This window comes from Oncorhynchus keta, chromosome 5, assembly GCF_023373465.1.
Source record: "Oncorhynchus keta strain PuntledgeMale-10-30-2019 chromosome 5, Oket_V2, whole genome shotgun sequence".
Lineage (NCBI taxonomy): Eukaryota > Metazoa > Chordata > Actinopteri > Salmoniformes > Salmonidae > Oncorhynchus > Oncorhynchus keta.
Window position 1 is genome coordinate 37,308,779 of NC_068425.1, and position 18,452 is coordinate 37,327,230.

The window sequence follows — 18,452 nt, forward strand, 5'->3', positions numbered from 1 at the left end:
ATGCTGCGCGTGTCTTTCCTCTGGCTGTGTTCCTTTGTGTGTGTGTGTGTGTGTGTGTGTGTGTGTGTGTGTGTGTGTGTGTGTGTGTGTGTGTGTGTGTGTGTGTGTGTGTGTGTGTGTGTGTGTGTGTGTGTGTGTGTGTGTGTGTGTGTGTGTGTGCCTGTGTGTGCCTGTGTTTGCCTGCATGCCAGTATCTCTTGTCTCTTTCCCTCTAAGTACATACATACACTGAGTGTACAAAACATTAAGAACACCTTCCTACTATTGAGTTTAACCAGGTCTCCTCCCCTTCATCTGCACTGATTGAAGTGGATTTAACAAGTGACATCAATAAGGGATCGTATCTTTCACCTGGATTCACCTGGTCAGTCTGTGTCATGGAAAGAGCAGGTGTTCATAATGTTTTGTACACTCAATATACATACAGTACACACACACTATTTTCTACATGGTAGAATAATAGTGAATATATTAAATCTATGAAATAACACATATGGAATCATGTAGTAACCAAAAAAGTGTTAAACAAATCATAATATATTTGAGATTCTTCTTTGCAGCAATTGGACCATGGAGGCCTGATTCACAGTCTCCTCTGAACACTTGATGTTTTCTGAGGTGCAGTTAATTGCCGATTTCTGAGGCTGGTAACTCTAATGAACTTATCCTCTGCAGCAGAGGTAACTCTGGGTCTTCCTTTCCTGTGGTGGTCCTCACGAGAGACAGTTTCATCATAGCGCTTGACTACACTTGGAAAAACTTCCCTGATTGACTCTCTGTCCCTCTCTCCCAGGTGCTCAGACCCAGCCATGAGGGGGTTAAAGTCAGCGGTGCGGGGGTCCGGGGGTGCGGGGGTCCGTGTGTGTACGAGGCGGTGCCAGACGGGGGCTGGGGCTGGGCGGTGGCTGTGGCCTTCTTCTTCGTTGAGGTGTTTACTTACGGGACCATCAAGTCTCTGGGGGTGTTCCTCGAGGACCTCATGACAGAGTTTGGGGAGAGCAACAGCAGAGTATCCTGGGTCATCGCAATCTGCGTCTTCATCGTCACATTCACAGGTGGGTCAGAGAGCCTCTTAGTCATCATCACAGGTGGTTCAGAGAGCCTCTTAGTCACATTCACAGGTGGGTCAGAGAGCCTCTTAGTCATCATCACAGGTGGGTCAGAGAGCCTCTTAGTCATCATCACAGGTGGGTCAGAGAGCCTCTTAGTCATCATCACAGGTGGGTCAGAGAGCCTCTTAGTCATCATCACAGGTGGGTCAGAGAGCCTCTTAGTCATCATCATCACAGGTGGGTCAGAGAGCCTCTTAGTCATAATCACAGGTGGGTCAGAGAGCCTCTTAGTCATCATCACAGGTGGGTCAGAGAGCCTCTTAGTCATCATCACAGGTGGGTCAGAGAGCCTCTTAGTCATCATCACAGGTGGGTCAGAGAGCCTCTTAGTCATCATCACAGGTGGGTCAGAGAGCCTCTTAGTCATCATCACAGGTGGGTCAGAGAGCCTCTTAGTCATCATCACAGGTGGGTCAGAGAGCCTCTTAGTCATCATCACAGGTGGGTCAGAGAGCCTCTTAGTCATAATCACAGGGGGTTCAGAGAGCCTCTTAGTCATCATCACAGGTGGTTCAGAGAGCCTCTTAGTCATAATCACAGGGGGTTCAGAGAGCCTCTTAGTCATAATCACAGGGGGTTCAGAGAGCCTCTTAGTCATCATCACAGGTGGGTCAGAGAGCCTCTTAGTCATCATCACAGGGGGTTCAGAGAGCCTCTTAGTCATCATCACAGGTGGTTCAGAGAGCCTCTTAGTCATCATCACAGGTGGTTCAGAGAGCCTCTTAGTCATAATCACAGGTGGGTCAGAGAGCCTCTTAGTCATAATCACAGGGGGTTCAGAGAGCCTCTTAGTCATAATCACAGGGGGTTCAGAGAGCCTCTTAGTCATAATCACAGGGGGTTCAGAGAGCCTCTTAGTCATAATCACAGGTGGTTCAGAGAGCCTCTTAGTCATCATCACAGGTGGGTCAGAGAGCCTCTTAGTCATAATCACAGGTGGTTCAGAGAGCCTCTTAGTCATAATCACAGGTGGTTCAGAGAGCCTCTTAGTCATCATCACAGGTGGGTCAGAGAGCCTCTTAGTCATAATCACAGGGGTTCAGAGAGCCTCTTAGTCATAATCACATGTGGGTCAGAGAGCCTCTTAGTCATAATCACAGGGGGTTCAGAGAGCCTCTTAGTCATAATCACAGGTGGTTCAGAGAGCCTCTTAGTTATCATCACAGGTGGGTCAGAGAGCCTCTTAGTCATAATCACAGGGGGTTCAGAGAGCCTCTTATAGTCATCATAATCACATGTGGGTCAGAGAGCCTCTTAGTCATCATAATCACATGTGGGTCAGAGAGCCTCTTAGTCATCATAATCACAGGGGGGTTCAGAGAGCCTCTTAGTCATCATAATCACAGGGGGTTCAGAGAGCCTCTTAGTCATAATCACAGGGGGTTCAGAGAGCCTCTTAGTCATAATCACAGGTGGTTCAGAGAGCCTCTTAGTTATCATCACAGGTGGGTCAGAGAGCCTCTTAGTCATAATCACAGGGGGTTCAGAGAGCCTCTTATAGTCATCATAATCACATGTGGGTCAGAGAGCCTCTTAGTCATCATAATCACATGTGGGTCAGAGAGCCTCTTAGTCATCATAATCACAGGGGGGTTCAGAGAGCCTCTTAGTCATCATAATCACAGGGGGTTCAGAGAGCCTCTTAGTCATAATCACAGGTGGGTCAGAGAGCCTCTTAGTCATAATCACAGGTGGTTCAGAGAGCCTCTTAGTCATCATCACAGGTGGGTCAGAGAGCCTCTTAGTCATAATCACAGGTGGGTCAGAGAGCCTCTTAGTCATAATCACAGGGGGTTCAGAGAGCCTCTTAGTCATAATCACAGGTGGTTCAGAGAGCCTCTTAGTCATCATCACAGGTGGGTCAGAGAGCCTCTTAGTCATAATCACAGGGGGTTCAGAGAGCCTCTTAGTCACATTCACAGGTGGGTCAGAGAGCCTCTTAGTCATAATCACAGGTGGGTCAGAGAGCCTCTTAGTCATCATCATCACAGGTGGGTCAGAGAGCCTCTTAGTCATAATCACAGGTGGGTCAGAGAGCCTCTTAGTCATCATCACAGGTGGGTCAGAGAGCCTCTTAGTCATCATCACAGGTGGGTCAGAGAGCCTCTTAGTCATCATCACAGGTGGGTCAGAGAGCCTCTTAGTCATCATCACAGGTGGGTCAGAGAGCCTCTTAGTCATCATCACAGGTGGGTCAGAGAGCCTCTTAGTCATCATCACAGGTGGGTCAGAGAGCCTCTTAGTCATCATCACAGGTGGGTCAGAGAGCCTCTTAGTCATAATCACAGGGGTTCAGAGAGCCTCTTAGTCATCATCACAGGTGGTTCAGAGAGCCTCTTAGTCATAATCACAGGGGGTTCAGAGAGCCTCTTAGTCATAATCACAGGGGGTTCAGAGAGCCTCTTAGTCATCATCACAGGTGGGTCAGAGAGCCTCTTAGTCATCATCACAGGGGGTTCAGAGAGCCTCTTAGTCATCATCACAGGTGGTTCAGAGAGCCTCTTAGTCATCATCACAGGTGGTTCAGAGAGCCTCTTAGTCATAATCACAGGTGGGTCAGAGAGCCTCTTAGTCATAATCACAGGGGGTTCAGAGAGCCTCTTAGTCATAATCACAGGGGGTTCAGAGAGCCTCTTAGTCATAATCACAGGGGGTTCAGAGAGCCTCTTAGTCATAATCACAGGTGGTTCAGAGAGCCTCTTAGTCATCATCACAGGTGGGTCAGAGAGCCTCTTAGTCATAATCACAGGTGGTTCAGAGAGCCTCTTAGTCATAATCACAGGTGGTTCAGAGAGCCTCTTAGTCATCATCACAGGTGGGTCAGAGAGCCTCTTAGTCATAATCACAGGGGGTTCAGAGAGCCTCTTAGTCATAATCACATGTGGGTCAGAGAGCCTCTTAGTCATAATCACAGGGGGTTCAGAGAGCCTCTTAGTCATAATCACAGGTGGTTCAGAGAGCCTCTTAGTTATCATCACAGGTGGGTCAGAGAGCCTCTTAGTCATAATCACAGGGGGTTCAGAGAGCCTCTTATAGTCATCATAATCACATGTGGGTCAGAGAGCCTCTTAGTCATCATAATCACATGTGGGTCAGAGAGCCTCTTAGTCATCATAATCACAGGGGGTTCAGAGAGCCTCTTAGTCATAATCACAGGGGGTTCAGAGAGCCTCTTAGTCATAATCACAGGTGGTTCAGAGAGCCTCTTAGTTATCATCACAGGTGGGTCAGAGAGCCTCTTAGTCATAATCACAGGGGGTTCAGAGAGCCTCTTATAGTCATCATAATCACATGTGGGTCAGAGAGCCTCTTAGTCATCATAATCACATGTGGGTCAGAGAGCCTCTTAGTCATCATAATCACAGGGGGGTTCAGAGAGCCTCTTAGTCATCATAATCACAGGGGGTTCAGAGAGCCTCTTAGTCATAATCACAGGTGGGTCAGAGAGCCTCTTAGTCATAATCACAGGTGGTTCAGAGAGCCTCTTAGTCATCATCACAGGTGGGTCAGAGAGCCTCTTAGTCATCATCACAGGTGGGTCAGAGAGCCTCTTAGTCATAATCACAGGTGGTTCAGAGAGCCTCTTAGTCATAATCACAGGTGAGTCAGAGAGCCTCTTAGTCATAATCACAGGGGGTTCAGAGAGCCTCTTAGTCATAATCACAGGTGGTTCAGAGAGCCTCTTAGTCATAATCACAGGTGGGTCAGAGAGCCTCTTAGTCATCATAATCACAGGGGGTTCAGAGAGCCTCTTAGTCATAATCACAGGTGGTTCAGAGAGCCTCTTAGTCATCATCACAGGTGGGTCAGAGAGCCTCTTAGTCATAATCACAGGGGGTTCAGAGAGCCTCTTAGTCACATTCACAGGTGGGTCAGAGAGCCTCTTAGTCATAATCACAGGGGGTTCAGAGAGCCTCTTAGTCATCATCACAGGTGGTTCAGAGAGCCTCTTAGTCATCATAATCACAGGGGGTTCAGAGAGCCTCTTAGTCATAATCACAGGTGGTTCAGAGAGCCTCTTAGTCATCATCACAGGTGGGTCAGAGAGCCTCTTAGTCATAATCACAGGTGGGTCAGAGAGCCTCTTAGTCATCATAATCACAGGGGGTTCAGAGAGCCTCTTAGTCATCATCACAGGTGGGTCAGAGAGCCTTAGTCATCATCACAGGTGGGTCAGAGAGCCTCTTAGTCATAATCACAGGGGTTCAGAGAGCCTCTTAGTCATCATAATCACAGGGGGTTCAGAGAGCCTCTTAGTCATCATAATCACAGGGGGTTCAGAGAGCCTCTTAGTCATAATCACAGGTGGTTCAGAGAGCCTCTTAGTCATAATCACATGTGGGTCAGAGAGCCTCTTAGTCATAATCACAGGGGGTTCAGAGAGCCTCTTAGTCATCATAATCACAGGTGGTTCAGAGAGCCTCTTAGTCATAATCACAGGTGGTTCAGAGAGCCTCTTAGTCATAATCACAGGTGGGTCAGAGAGCCTCTTAGTCATAATCACAGGGGGTTCAGAGAGCCTCTTAGTCATCATAATCACAGGGGGTTCAGAGAGCCTCTTAGTCATAATCACAGGTGGGTCAGAGAGCCTCTTAGTCATAATCACAGGGGTTCAGAGAGCCTCTTAGTCATAATCACAGGGGGTTCAGAGAGCCTCTTAGTCATCATAATCACAGGGGGGTTCAGAGAGCCTCTTAGTCATCATAATCACAGGGGGTTCAGAGAGCCTCTTAGTCATAATCACAGGTGGTTCAGAGAGCCTCTTAGTCATCATCACAGGTGGGTCAGAGAGCCTCTTAGTCATAATCACAGGTGGTTCAGAGAGCCTCTTAGTCATAATCACAGGTGGTTCAGAGAGCCTCTTAGTCATCATCACAGGTGGGTCAGAGAGCCTCTTAGTCATAATCACAGGGGGTTCAGAGAGCCTCTTAGTCATAATCACATGTGGGTCAGAGAGCCTCTTAGTCATAATCACAGGGGGTTCAGAGAGCCTCTTAGTCATAATCACAGGTGGTTCAGAGAGCCTCTTAGTTATCATCACAGGTGGGTCAGAGAGCCTCTTAGTCATAATCACAGGGGGTTCAGAGAGCCTCTTATAGTCATCATAATCACATGTGGGTCAGAGAGCCTCTTAGTCATCATAATCACATGTGGGTCAGAGAGCCTCTTAGTCATCATAATCACAGGGGGGTTCAGAGAGCCTCTTAGTCATCATAATCACAGGGGGGTTCAGAGAGCCTCTTAGTCATCATAATCACAGGGGGTTCAGAGAGCCTCTTAGTCATAATCACAGGTGGGTCAGAGAGCCTCTTAGTCATAATCACAGGTGGTTCAGAGAGCCTCTTAGTCATCATCACAGGTGGGTCAGAGAGCCTCTTAGTCATCATCACAGGTGGGTCAGAGAGCCTCTTAGTCATAATCACAGGTGGTTCAGAGAGCCTCTTAGTCATAATCACAGGTGAGTCAGAGAGCCTCTTAGTCATAATCACAGGTGGGTCAGAGAGCCTCTTAGTCATCATAATCACAGGGGGTTCAGAGAGCCTCTTAGTCATAATCACAGGTGGTTCAGAGAGCCTCTTAGTCATCATCACAGGTGGGTCAGAGAGCCTCTTAGTCATAATCACAGGGGGTTCAGAGAGCCTCTTAGTCACATTCACAGGTGGGTCAGAGAGCCTCTTAGTCATAATCACAGGTGGTTCAGAGAGCCTCTTAGTCATAATCACAGGTGAGTCAGAGAGCCTCTTAGTCATAATCACAGGTGGTTCAGAGAGCCTCTTAGTCATAATCACAGGTGGGTCAGAGAGCCTCTTAGTCATAATCACAGGTGGTTCAGAGAGCCTCTTAGTCATCATAATCACAGGGGGTTCAGAGAGCCTCTTAGTCATCATCACAGGTGGTTCAGAGAGCCTCTTAGTCATCATAATCACAGGGGGTTCAGAGAGCCTCTTAGTCATAATCACAGGTGGTTCAGAGAGCCTCTTAGTCATCATCACAGGTGGGTCAGAGAGCCTCTTAGTCATAATCACAGGTGGGTCAGAGAGCCTCTTAGTCATCATAATCACAGGGGGTTCAGAGAGCCTCTTAGTCATCATCACAGGTGGGTCAGAGAGCCTTAGTCATCATCACAGGTGGGTCAGAGAGCCTCTTAGTCATAATCACAGGGGGTTCAGAGAGCCTCTTAGTCATCATAATCACAGGGGGGTTCAGAGAGCCTCTTAGTCATCATAATCACAGGGGGTTCAGAGAGCCTCTTAGTCATAATCACAGGTGGTTCAGAGAGCCTCTTAGTCATAATCACATGTGGGTCAGAGAGCCTCTTAGTCATAATCACAGGGGGTTCAGAGAGCCTCTTAGTCATCATAATCACAGGTGGTTCAGAGAGCCTCTTAGTCATAATCACAGGTGGTTCAGAGAGCCTCTTAGTCATAATCACAGGTGGGTCAGAGAGCCTCTTAGTCATAATCACAGGGGGTTCAGAGAGCCTCTTAGTCATCATAATCACAGGGGGTTCAGAGAGCCTCTTAGTCATAATCACAGGTGGGTCAGAGAGCCTCTTAGTCATAATCACAGGGGGTTCAGAGAGCCTCTTAGTCATAATCACAGGGGGTTCAGAGAGCCTCTTAGTCATCATAATCACAGGGGGTTCAGAGAGCCTCTTAGTCATCATAATCACAGGGGGTTCAGAGAGCCTCTTAGTCATAATCACAGGTGGTTCAGAGAGCCTCTTAGTCATAATCACATGTGGGTCAGAGAGCCTCTTAGTCATAATCACAGGGGGTTCAGAGAGCCTCTTAGTCATCATAATCACAGGTGGTTCAGAGAGCCTCTTAGTCATAATCACAGGTGGTTCAGAGAGCCTCTTAGTCATAATCACAGGTGGGTCAGAGAGCCTCTTAGTCATCATAATCACAGGGGGTTCAGAGAGCCTCTTAGTCATCATAATCACAGGGGGTTCAGAGAGCCTCTTAGTCATCATAATCACAGGGGGTTCAGAGAGCCTCTTAGTCATAATCACAGGTGGTTCAGAGAGCCTCTTAGTCATCATAATCACAGGGGGTTCAGAGAGCCTCTTAGTCATCATAATCACAGGGGTTCAGAGAGCCTCTTAGTCATAATCACAGGTGGTTCAGAGAGCCTCTTAGTCATCATAATCACAGGGGGTTCAGAGAGCCTCTTAGTCATAATCACAGGTGGTTCAGAGAGCCTCTTAGTCATAATCACAGGTGGGTCAGTGAGCCTCTTAGTCATAATCACAGGGGGTTCAGAGAGCCTCTTAGTCATAATCACAGGTGGTTCAGAGAGCCTCTTAGTCATCATCACAGGTGGGTCAGAGAGCCTCTTAGTCATAATCACAGGGGGTTCAGAGAGCCTCTTAGTCATCATAATCACAGGGGGTTCAGAGAGCCTCTTAGTCATCATAATCACAGGTGGGTCAGAGAGCCTCTTAGTCATAATCACAGGGGGTTCAGAGAGCCTCTTAGTCATCATAATCACAGGGGGGTCAGAGAGCCTCTTAGTCATCATAATCACATGTGGGTCAGAGAGCCTCTTAGTCATCATAATCACAGGGGGGTTCAGAGAGCCTCTTAGTCATCATAATCACAGGGGGTTCAGAGAGCCTCTTAGTCATCATAATCACAGGGGGTTCAGAGAGCCTCTTAGTCATCATAATCACAGGTGGCTCAGAGAGCCTCTTAGTCATAATCACAGGTGGTTCAGAGAGCCTCTTAGTCATAATCACAGGTGGCTCAGAGAGAGCCTCTTAAAACCTCGTAGGGATCTCTTAAAGTGCCAATCCCTTTAGTGGGATCGGTGAAATAGCAGAGCGCCAAATTCAAACTTACGGATATATCAATATTCAACATCCATGAAAATACAAGTGTAACACATCAGAATAAAGCTTAGCTTCGTGTTAATCCAGCCGCCGTGTCAGATTTCAAAAAGGTTTTATGGTGAAAGCAAACCATGGGATTACCTGAGGACAGCGCCCCCGCATACAAACACATGAAAATCATTTTCCAACCAGGCAAGGTGTGACACAAAAGTAAGAAATAACGATATAATAAGTGCCTTACCTTTGAAGATCTTCTTTTTGCAATCCCAAAATGTCTCAGTGACACAATGAATGGTCGTTTTGTTCGATAAATTCCTTCTTTATATCCCCAAAATGTCCATTCATTTGGCGCGTTTGATTCAGAAATACACCGGTTCCAACTCGCCCAACATGACTACAAAGTATCTAATTAGTTACCTGTAAACTCGGTCCAAACATTTCAAACAACGTTCCTAATCCAACCTCAGGTAAATCCTAATCCGACCTCAGGTAAATCCTAATCCGACCTCAGGTAAATCCTAATCCGACCTCAGGTAAATCCTAATCCGACCTCAGGTAAATCCTAATCCGACCTCAGGTAAATCCTAATCCGACCTCAGGTAAATCCTAATCCGACCTCAGGTAAATCCTAATCCGACCTCAGGTAAATCCTAATCCGACCTCAGGTAAATCCTAATCCGACCTCAGGTGAATCCTAATCCGACCTCAGGTGAATCCTAATCCGACCTCAGGTAAATCCTAATCCGACCTCAGGTAAATCCTAATCCGACCTCAGGTAAATCCTAATCCGACCTCAGGTAAATCCTAAAATGTAAATAATCGATAACATTTTTAGGCGGGATAATCTGTTTCCAATACCAAGGGAAAATAAAACTGAGCGCGCTTCCTGTTCAAGCGCAACAAAATAGTCGGGACCTTCAGAGTGACACATGGAATGAATAGCACTACTTCTTCATTCCTCAAAAGAAAAACATCCACCAATTTCTAAAGACTGGTGACATCTAGTGGAAACCATAGGAACTGCAACCGGGTTCCTAATAAATAGGGTTTCCCATAGAAAACCATTGGAAAATCCTATGACCTCAACATTTTTTCCCCTGGATGGTTTGTCCTCGGGGTTTCACCTGCCAAATCAGTTCTGTTATACTCACAGACAGTAATTGTAACTGTTTTAGAAACTTTAGACTGTTTTCTATCCAACTCTACCAATTATATGCATATCCTAGCTTCTGGGCCTGAGTAACAGGCAGTTTACTTTGGGCACGCTTTTCATCCGGACATCAAAATACTGCCCCTTAGCCTTAGGAAGTTTTAATCATCATCTTCACAGGTTTAAGATCAGAGTAGCAGTGCTGATCTAGGAATAGTTTTTCCTTTTTGATCATAATGGATCAGATTTTTATGGACAGGGGTCCTGATCCTAGATCAGCACTCGTATAAGAGGCTTTATGGGCCAGTAAATCTGTATGAACAGTATTTAGACAGAATCTGTCCTATTCACTGAACTGTGTCAATCAACTACTTCATTAAATAGTGTATAAGGTTAATGAAAAACATGTCTATAGTAAAACTAACAGTCCTCTCTCTCCCTCTCTCCTCTTCCCCCTCTCTCTCTCTTCCCCCTCTCCCTCTCACTCCTCTTCCCCCTCTCTCCCCCCCTCTCCCCCTCTCTCCTCTTCCCCCTATCCCCTTCCCCCCCTCTCCCTCTCTCTCCTCTCTCTCCCCCCCTCTCTCTCTCCTCTTCCTCTCTCTCTCCTCTCCCTCTCTCTCCTCTTCCCCTCCCCTCCCCTCTTTCCTCTTCCCCCTCTCTCCCCCTCTCCCTCCTCCCCCTCTCCTCTCCCTCCCCTCTCCTCTTCCCCCCTTCTCCTCTTCCCCCCCTCTTCCCCCCTCTCTCTCCCCTCCAGCCCCTCTGTCCTCGGTGCTCAGTAACCGGTTTGGGTACCGTCCCGTAGTGATGTTGGGGGGTTTTCTGGTCAGTCTGGGTACCATCAGCTCTGCTTTCGTCTCCTCCATCAACGAGATGTACGTCACTATCGGCATCGTCTCAGGTAACGATCTAACTACTTTATACACACACACACACACACACACACACACACACACACACACACACACACACACACACACACACACACACACACAAGATCTGAATGAAACAAGGGACTCCTAGCAGTGCATGAGGCTGACTGATCGATGTCTGTCTCTTCCTGACCCGGCCTGTGTTTGTGGGGTAAAAACAACCCCACTGTCAAAGCTGTATTCACTTCACTTTGAATGCAACGTGTCAATGAGGCCTAAACTCCCCCATCTTGAGTCTGTAGGACAGATTTACACAACACAAAAAGAACTATTCCCAAAATTGTCCAAAATAAACCAATATTTCCTTTCAGATCTGATCCAAATAACTTTTCTTTTACAGAACGAAGCACTGCTAGCTGTCCCACTAAATACCTCGTCACCTTCCTTTATAAAACAGACAGCAGCAACTTAACAACCTCTGTCTTCTCTCTTCTTGTCTTTGTTTTTTAACTACGTCCTCTTTCAGCAGTCACCACGACAACAAGCCCGAGTGACCTATCAACCCTGACCTCTTGACATCAGGGTGACCTGTGAACCCTGACCTCTGACCTCTGACCCCTGACCTTGCTGCAGTGCCCGTGGCTGTCACACACCTCTGTGTGACCTCTGCTGGACCAATGATGTGTATATATCTAAGACATGGGACTGAAACGTGAAACCGTCAGCAGCATTTTGCACAGTGACTGTATTCACTTTGTAAACGTTATTTGACATGATCTTGATGACAAGGTACTCCTGTATTCCGTGTTTTCATTGGGTTTTGGTTTCATGTTACTCAAGTGATTTCCAGATTGCGTATATACAATAACAGGTGTTTGTGGTTTTGTAATGTGTTCAGGTCTGGGGTACTGCCTGGCCTTCCTGCCCACCATCACCATCCTGTCCCAGTACTTCAGCAGGAGGAGGTCCCTGGTCACCGCCCTGGCCTCCTCAGGGGAGTCCTTCGCCATGTTTGTCTTCGCACCAGGTACGTTGCGGTTTCATGTGTGTCCCAAATGGCACCCTATTCCCTACATAGTGCAATACTTTTTACCAGGGCCCAATGATACCCTGTTCCCTACATAGTGCACTACTTTCTATCAGGGCCCAATGATACCCTGTTCCCTACATAGTGCACTACTTTTTATCAGGGCCCAATGATACCCTATATTCCCTTTTTATAGTGCACTACTTTTGACCAGGGTCCAATGATACCCTATTCCCTATATAGTGCACTACTTTTGACCAGGGCCCATAGGGTGTAGGGTGCTATATAGGGAATAGGGTGCCATTTCATACACAGACTAATGAATCTCAAAAGGCAGATATAGTGAGTGATACTGTTCTATAAATAATACCTGAAACACTGTGGAGGAAGGTAAAGAAACAGGCCTTTTGAATGTTTCTAACAGTCATTAAACAACTCCTCTCCTGCAGCCTTCATGGCCTTGAAGGAGATCATCGGCTGGCGCCACTGCCTCGTCGTCATCGGTCTCATGCAGGCCTCCGTGATTGGCTGCGGCGCTCTGCTTCGACCAATCATCATCCGACCTGACCAGGAAGTGTCAGGGGAGGTGTCCAATAAGGAGAAGCTGTCCGTTAAGCTGCAGACGGTCTACGAGCTGGAGAATGAGGACACCCAGACCAACGTTAGCTCGGGGGAGTCTGAGGACTCGGGGGATTCTGGGGTCACCTCTCTGTCCGCCTCCAGTGCTGACCTCCGGGCCGCCACAGCCGCACAGGACCCCTCAGAGACCCGGGCCCTCATGGAGGACCAGGGGGAGAAGAACCAGGGGGGACAGGCAGCCCTTGGAACCCCACTGAATCAGCTGGAGGCTGGGGAGAAAGAGCAGGGTGAGGTGGGTCCCCTTGTCCAACCCTCCAAACTTCTAGACTTTTCTGTGTTGAAAGATGGATCGTTCATCTGCTACTCTCTGTTCGGTCTCTTCGCCACGCTGGGGTTCTTCGCCCCGTCTCTCTACATCATAGAGCTCAGTAAGAGCCGCGGCGTCCACCCAGAGAAGTCGGCCTACATGCTCTCTGTAATGGCGGTGTCCGAGGTCTGCGGGCGCCTGTCCATCGGGGTCATTTTAAACAAGGTGCGGATGCGTAAGACCCAGGTGCTTCTGGGATGTGTAGTTCTGCTGTGTCTGGTGCTGCTTGCCTTCACCCAGGTGACTGAGTTCTGGGGCCTGGCAGCCTGCTGCTGTCTCTATGGCTTCCTGATGGGCACCGTGGGTTCTACACACATCCCCATGCTGGCAGAGGACGACGTGGTGGGCATAGACAGGATGCCCTCGTCCGTGGGGGTCTATGTGTGTATCCAGAGCTTTGCTGGGTTGGCAGGACCACCGCTGGGGGGTAAGAGACTCTAGATGGTTAACTCTGTCTGGATCTTAGTCTTCTCTCTCATCTAGTCCTCCCTCTCTCTCTCTGTCTCTTCTTCTCTCTCTCTCTCTCTCCGTCCCTCCTCTCCTCTCTCCCTTCTCTCTCTCAGTCTCTCTCTCTCTCTCAGTCCCTCTCCTCTCTCTCTCCCTTCTCTCTCTCTCTCTCTCTCTCTCTCCTCTCTCTCTCTCTCTCCAGTCCTCTCCCTCTCTCTCTCTCTCTCTCAGTCCCTCTCCTCTCAGTCCCTCCCTCTCTCTCTCAGTCCCTCCCCTCTCTCTCAGTCCCTCCCTCTCTCTCTCTCTCCTCTCTCTCTCTCTCAGTCCCTCCCTCCTCTCTCTCTCTCTCTCTCTCTCTCTCTCTCTCTCTCTCTCTCTCTCTCTCTCTCCCTCTCTCTCTCTCTCTCTCTCTCTCTCTGTCCCTCCCTCTCTCTCTCTCAGTCCCTCCCTCTCTCTCTCAGTCCCTCCCTCTCTGAATATCTTTCTTTGTGAATCCTTTCATTGTCTGTAATCCTCTTCTGAACCCATCTAGAAGGTTTTGATTGCTGCTGCACCAACCTGATGATCTTGAAGGGTCTTGGCAGATCTTTAGGCGTCTCTGACGTTGCCTCCTGTGTTTTCTCCCCAGGCCTGTTGGTGGACAAGACCCAGAACTATGGCTCAGCCTTCTACTCCTGTGCTGTGGGAATGGGCCTGGGCGCCATCTTCCTCGCCATGGTGGGGCCTGCCAAGTCTGGCCTCTGCCACCGCGGGAAGACGAGAAAACAGGAGGAGGAAGGAGGAGAGGAGGAGGAAGGAGGAGAGGAAGGAGGAGAGGAGGAGAAGGTTTCTCAGGACAGTGGATCAACAGATTATCTAGATGTTGATCTGGTTGAGGAGACCAGTCCGGCTAAATGGTCCCCAAAACAGGAGACCAACGCGGTCTGAACGTGGTTGAATAGCTAAGACAGAACCACAACCAGACCTCCTTTGGATCTTCTGAACTCAATGGGACGACCTGGTTAAATAAAGGTTGAATATAAATATATGACAGCGTTTTGCTGCCTAACTGACCGGCCAAGGAGAACCTCGACCTCTAGATACTCACAGGTGGTTAAGAATGGAGAACAAAGACGCTGCCTAACTGACCGACCAAGGAGAACCTCGACCTCTAGATACTCACAGGTGGTTAAGAATGGAGAACAAAGACGCTGCCTAACTGACCGACCAAGGAGAACCTCGACCTCTAGATACTCACAGGTGGTTAAGAATGGAGAACAAAGACGCTGCCTAACTGACCGACCAAGGAGAACCTCGACCTCTAGATACTCACAGGTGGTTAAGAATGGAGAACAAAGACGCTGCCTAACTGACCAACCAAGGAGAACCTCGACCACTAGATACTCACAGGTGGTTAGAATGGAGAACAAACACCCAACCATCTAGCAAATAAGAGAACACACACGCTGTCAAACATGCTACTGAGAGACTGAGTGCTGGACAAACACCTCTGTGGTACAGAATGTATACACACACACACACTGTCAACATGCTACTGAGAGACGGAGTGCTGGACAATCATCTCTGTGGTACAGAATGTATACACACACACACACACACACACACAGCTTTGACCTGTTCACCCTCTCAGATGTCATTCACATACACTTGCATTGCAGCGAACAACTGTCTTAGGTACATCATTCCTATTGACCAAGTCTCTCTCCTCAGAGTCAACCAAACTCCATGCATGGCTGAGACACAGGCGTTTAACATGATTACCGCTCTGTCAGTAGTTGTTATAACCATGATATGACCTTCCTGTTCATAGTTATAACCATGATATGACCTTCCTGTTCATAGTTATAACCATGATATGACCTTCCTGTTCATAGTTATAACCATGATATGACCTTCCTGTTCATAGTTATAACCATGATATGACCTTCCTGTTCATAGTTATAACCATGATATGACCTTTCTGTTCATAGTTATAACCATGATATGACCTCTCTGTTCATAGTTATAACCATGATATGACCTTTCTGTTCATAGTTATAACCATGATATGACCTTTCTGTTCATAGTTATAACCATGATATGACCTTTCTGTTCATAGTTATAACCATGATATGACCTTTCTGTTCATAGTTATAACCATGATATGACCTTTCTGTTCATAGTTATAACCATGATATGACCTCTCTGTTCATAGTTATAACCATGATATGACCTCTCTGTTCATAGTTATAACCATGATATGACCTCTCTGTTCATAGTTATAACCATGATATGACCTTCCTGTTCATAGTTATAACCATGATATGACCTTCTGTTCATAGTTATAACCATGATATGACCTTCTGTTCATAGTTATAACCATGATATGACCTCTGTTCATAGTTATAACCATGATATGACCTCTGTTCATAGTTATAACCATGATACGACCTCTGTTCATAGTTATAACCATGATACGACCCCTCTGTTCATAGTTATAACCATGATACGACCTCTCTGTTCATAGTTATAACCATGATACGACCTCTGTTCATAGTTATAACCATGATATGACCTTCCTGTTCATATTTATAACCATGATACGACCTCTGTTCATAGTTATAACCATGATACGACCCCTCTGTTCATAGTTATAACCATGACATGACCTCTGTTCATAGTTATAACCATGATCTGACCTCTGTTCATATTTATAACCATGACATGACCTCTCAGGTTCATAGTTATAACCATGACATGACCTCTGTTCATAGTTATAACCATGACATGACCTCTCGGGTTCATAGTTATAACCATGAGATGACCTCTCGGGTTCATAGTTATAACCATGACATGACCTCTCGGGTTCATAGTTATAACCATGACATGACCTCTCGGGTTCATAGTTATAACCACGATGACCGTTTCTCTGTCTCAACCCCTCAGTTGATGCCAAAGGCCTGGTAGTAACAGGCCAAGTCCTGTCTTTATATCGATTACTATTATTAGGGTTGAATCTGAATGACTACTGTTATCCAAACACAATACCACCACAGTATTCTGCACAGCCTGTGCACGGTATGTATTCGTCAACAGTCTACTTCATGTACCGATGTGATGTATAAATGTGATTATAAAAGTACCAAATAAGGCCGTAGGTGAAACTAAAGACGTATGGATTACAGTGTGAATGACGAGCTGTTTCAATGCTGTGGATCACTGCTTTACCTGTCAATCAATCAATCAATCAAAGCTTTTATTTATATTGTGTTTATTGAAATAAAATAAATATATAAACGCATTTGAAGCCAAGGCCACAGTGACGAGACAAAACTTCCTAGGTAGGTCGAGGTGGAGATTTGACTACGAAAGTGTTGATTCCTCGACTCCTTTTGATCGTCGACTCCGAAAACACCCTGGAGTCTTTCACCGCCATATTAGGCAGGTAAAGACCTTGAGACAAGGAGAGAGGCCGATCTCCCTCAGACTGGCCTAAATGCCCTACCCAAAGACTCTCAGTCACTCAGACCTCTTGCACTGAGATACAGGATCTATCATCTCTGCTGCAACACTCACTGCTGATCAGCTTTTTTTAATTGATTAAATTGATTTGTTTTATAACAAATGAACATTTGAACACGTGTCCATGTATTCATTCTATTGAGAGAGGCATATATACATATATATATATATTCAGACGGTATTCAGATGGTATTCAGACAGTATTCAGACGGTACTCAGACGGTACTCAGACGGTATTCAGACAGAATTCAGACGGTATTCAGACAGTATACAGACAGTATTCAGACAGTACTCAAACAGTATTCAGACGGTATTCAGACGGTATTCAGACGGTATTCAGACAGTATTCAGACGGTATTCAGACGGTATTCAGACAGTATTCAGACAGTATTCAGACGGTATTCAGACAGTATTCAGACAGTACTCAAACAGTATTCAGACGGTATTCAGACAGTATTCAGACAGTACTCAAACAGTATTCAGACAGTATTCAGACGGTATTCAGACGGTATTCAGACAGTATTCAGATGGCATTCAGACGGTATTCAGACAGTATTCAGACAGTATTCAGACAGTATTCAGATGGCATTCAGACAGTATTCAGACGGCATTCAGACAGTATTCAGACAGTACTCAGACGCCTTTCCTTTTTCCACATTGTGTTACGTTACAGCCTTACTCTAAAATGGATTAAATATTTAAAAAATTACACACAATCTACACACAATACCCCATAATGACAAAGCGAAAACAGGTTTATTGCAAATGTATTAATAATAAATAACAGAAATAGTTTATTTACATAATTATTCAGACCCTTTGCTATGAGACTTGAAATTGAGCTCAGGTGCATCCTGTTTCCATCGATCATCCTTGAGATGTTTCTACAACTTGATTGGAGTCCAGCTGTGGTAAATTCAATTGATTGGACATGATTTGGAAAGGCACACACCTGTCTATATAAGGTCCCGCCAAGATTGAACTCTTTGGCCCGAATGCCAAGCGTCATGTCTGGACGAAACCTGGCACCATCCCTACGGTGAAGCATGGTGGTGGCAGCATCATGTCTGGAGGACACCTGGCACCATCCCTACGGTGAAGCATGGTGGTGGCAGCATCATGTCTGGAGGACACCTGGCACCATCCCTACGGTGAAGCATGGTGGTGGCAGCATCATGTCTGGACGAAACCTGGCACCATCCCTATGGTGAAGCATGGTGGTGGTGGCAGCATCATGCTGTGGGGATGTTTTTCAGCGGCAGGGACTGGGAGACTAATCAGGATCGAGAGAAAGATGAATGGAGCGAAGTACAGAGATCCTTGATGAAAACCTGCTCCAGAGCAGACTGGGGTGAAGGTTCACCTTCCAACAGGACAATGACCCTAAGCACACAGACAAGAAACACAGGAGTGGCTTTGGGACAAGTCTCAATCTTAAGTATCAGAGCAAAGGGTCTGAATCCTTACGTAGAATAAGGCTGTAACGTAACGTAAATGTGGAAAAAGTCAAGGGGTCTGAATACTTTCTACACTGTAGTTACTGGACCAGAGAAAGACATCAAGAGA

The 18,452-nt window shown here is 46.7% G+C and overlaps 1 protein-coding gene and 2 long non-coding RNA genes across 8 annotated transcripts; 2 read left to right on the top strand and 1 right to left on the bottom strand.

Moving 5' to 3' along the window:
- Positions 1-847: 847 nt before the first annotated feature.
- On the top strand, positions 848-15,691 carry slc16a6b (solute carrier family 16 member 6b; the record flags this gene model as incomplete). The annotated part of the gene is made up of 5 exons (XM_052520043.1): positions 848-1,055; positions 10,851-10,994; positions 11,864-11,992; positions 12,442-13,365; positions 14,014-15,691. Coding segments are annotated over 5 exons (1,704 nt in total), but the record flags the coding sequence as incomplete, so codon positions are not given.
- LOC127930280 (uncharacterized) lies at positions 2,011-6,299 on the top strand. Of its 3 annotated transcripts, none has more exons than XR_008137650.1 (4): positions 2,153-2,179; positions 3,829-3,894; positions 4,848-4,913; positions 6,156-6,299. It is a non-coding gene; the product is annotated as an uncharacterized LOC127930280 (long non-coding RNA). The 3 variants fall into 3 exon arrangements; XR_008137651.1 differs by lacking the exon at positions 3,829-3,894 and adding an exon at positions 4,647-4,712; XR_008137652.1 differs by lacking the exons at positions 2,153-2,179; positions 3,829-3,894; positions 4,848-4,913 and adding exons at positions 2,011-2,081; positions 2,903-2,968.
- Positions 15,692-15,695: 4 nt separating the features above from the next.
- LOC127930279 (uncharacterized) lies at positions 15,696-16,327 on the bottom strand. Of its 4 annotated transcripts, none has more exons than XR_008137648.1 (4): positions 16,190-16,327; positions 15,972-16,156; positions 15,846-15,877; positions 15,696-15,724 (listed from the first exon to the last, which is right to left on the bottom strand). It is a non-coding gene; the product is annotated as an uncharacterized LOC127930279 (long non-coding RNA). The 4 variants fall into 4 exon arrangements; XR_008137646.1 differs by having other exon boundaries at positions 15,846-15,939; XR_008137649.1 differs by lacking the exon at positions 15,696-15,724 and adding an exon at positions 15,727-15,755.
- Between the last annotated feature and the right edge of the window lie 2,125 nt (positions 16,328-18,452).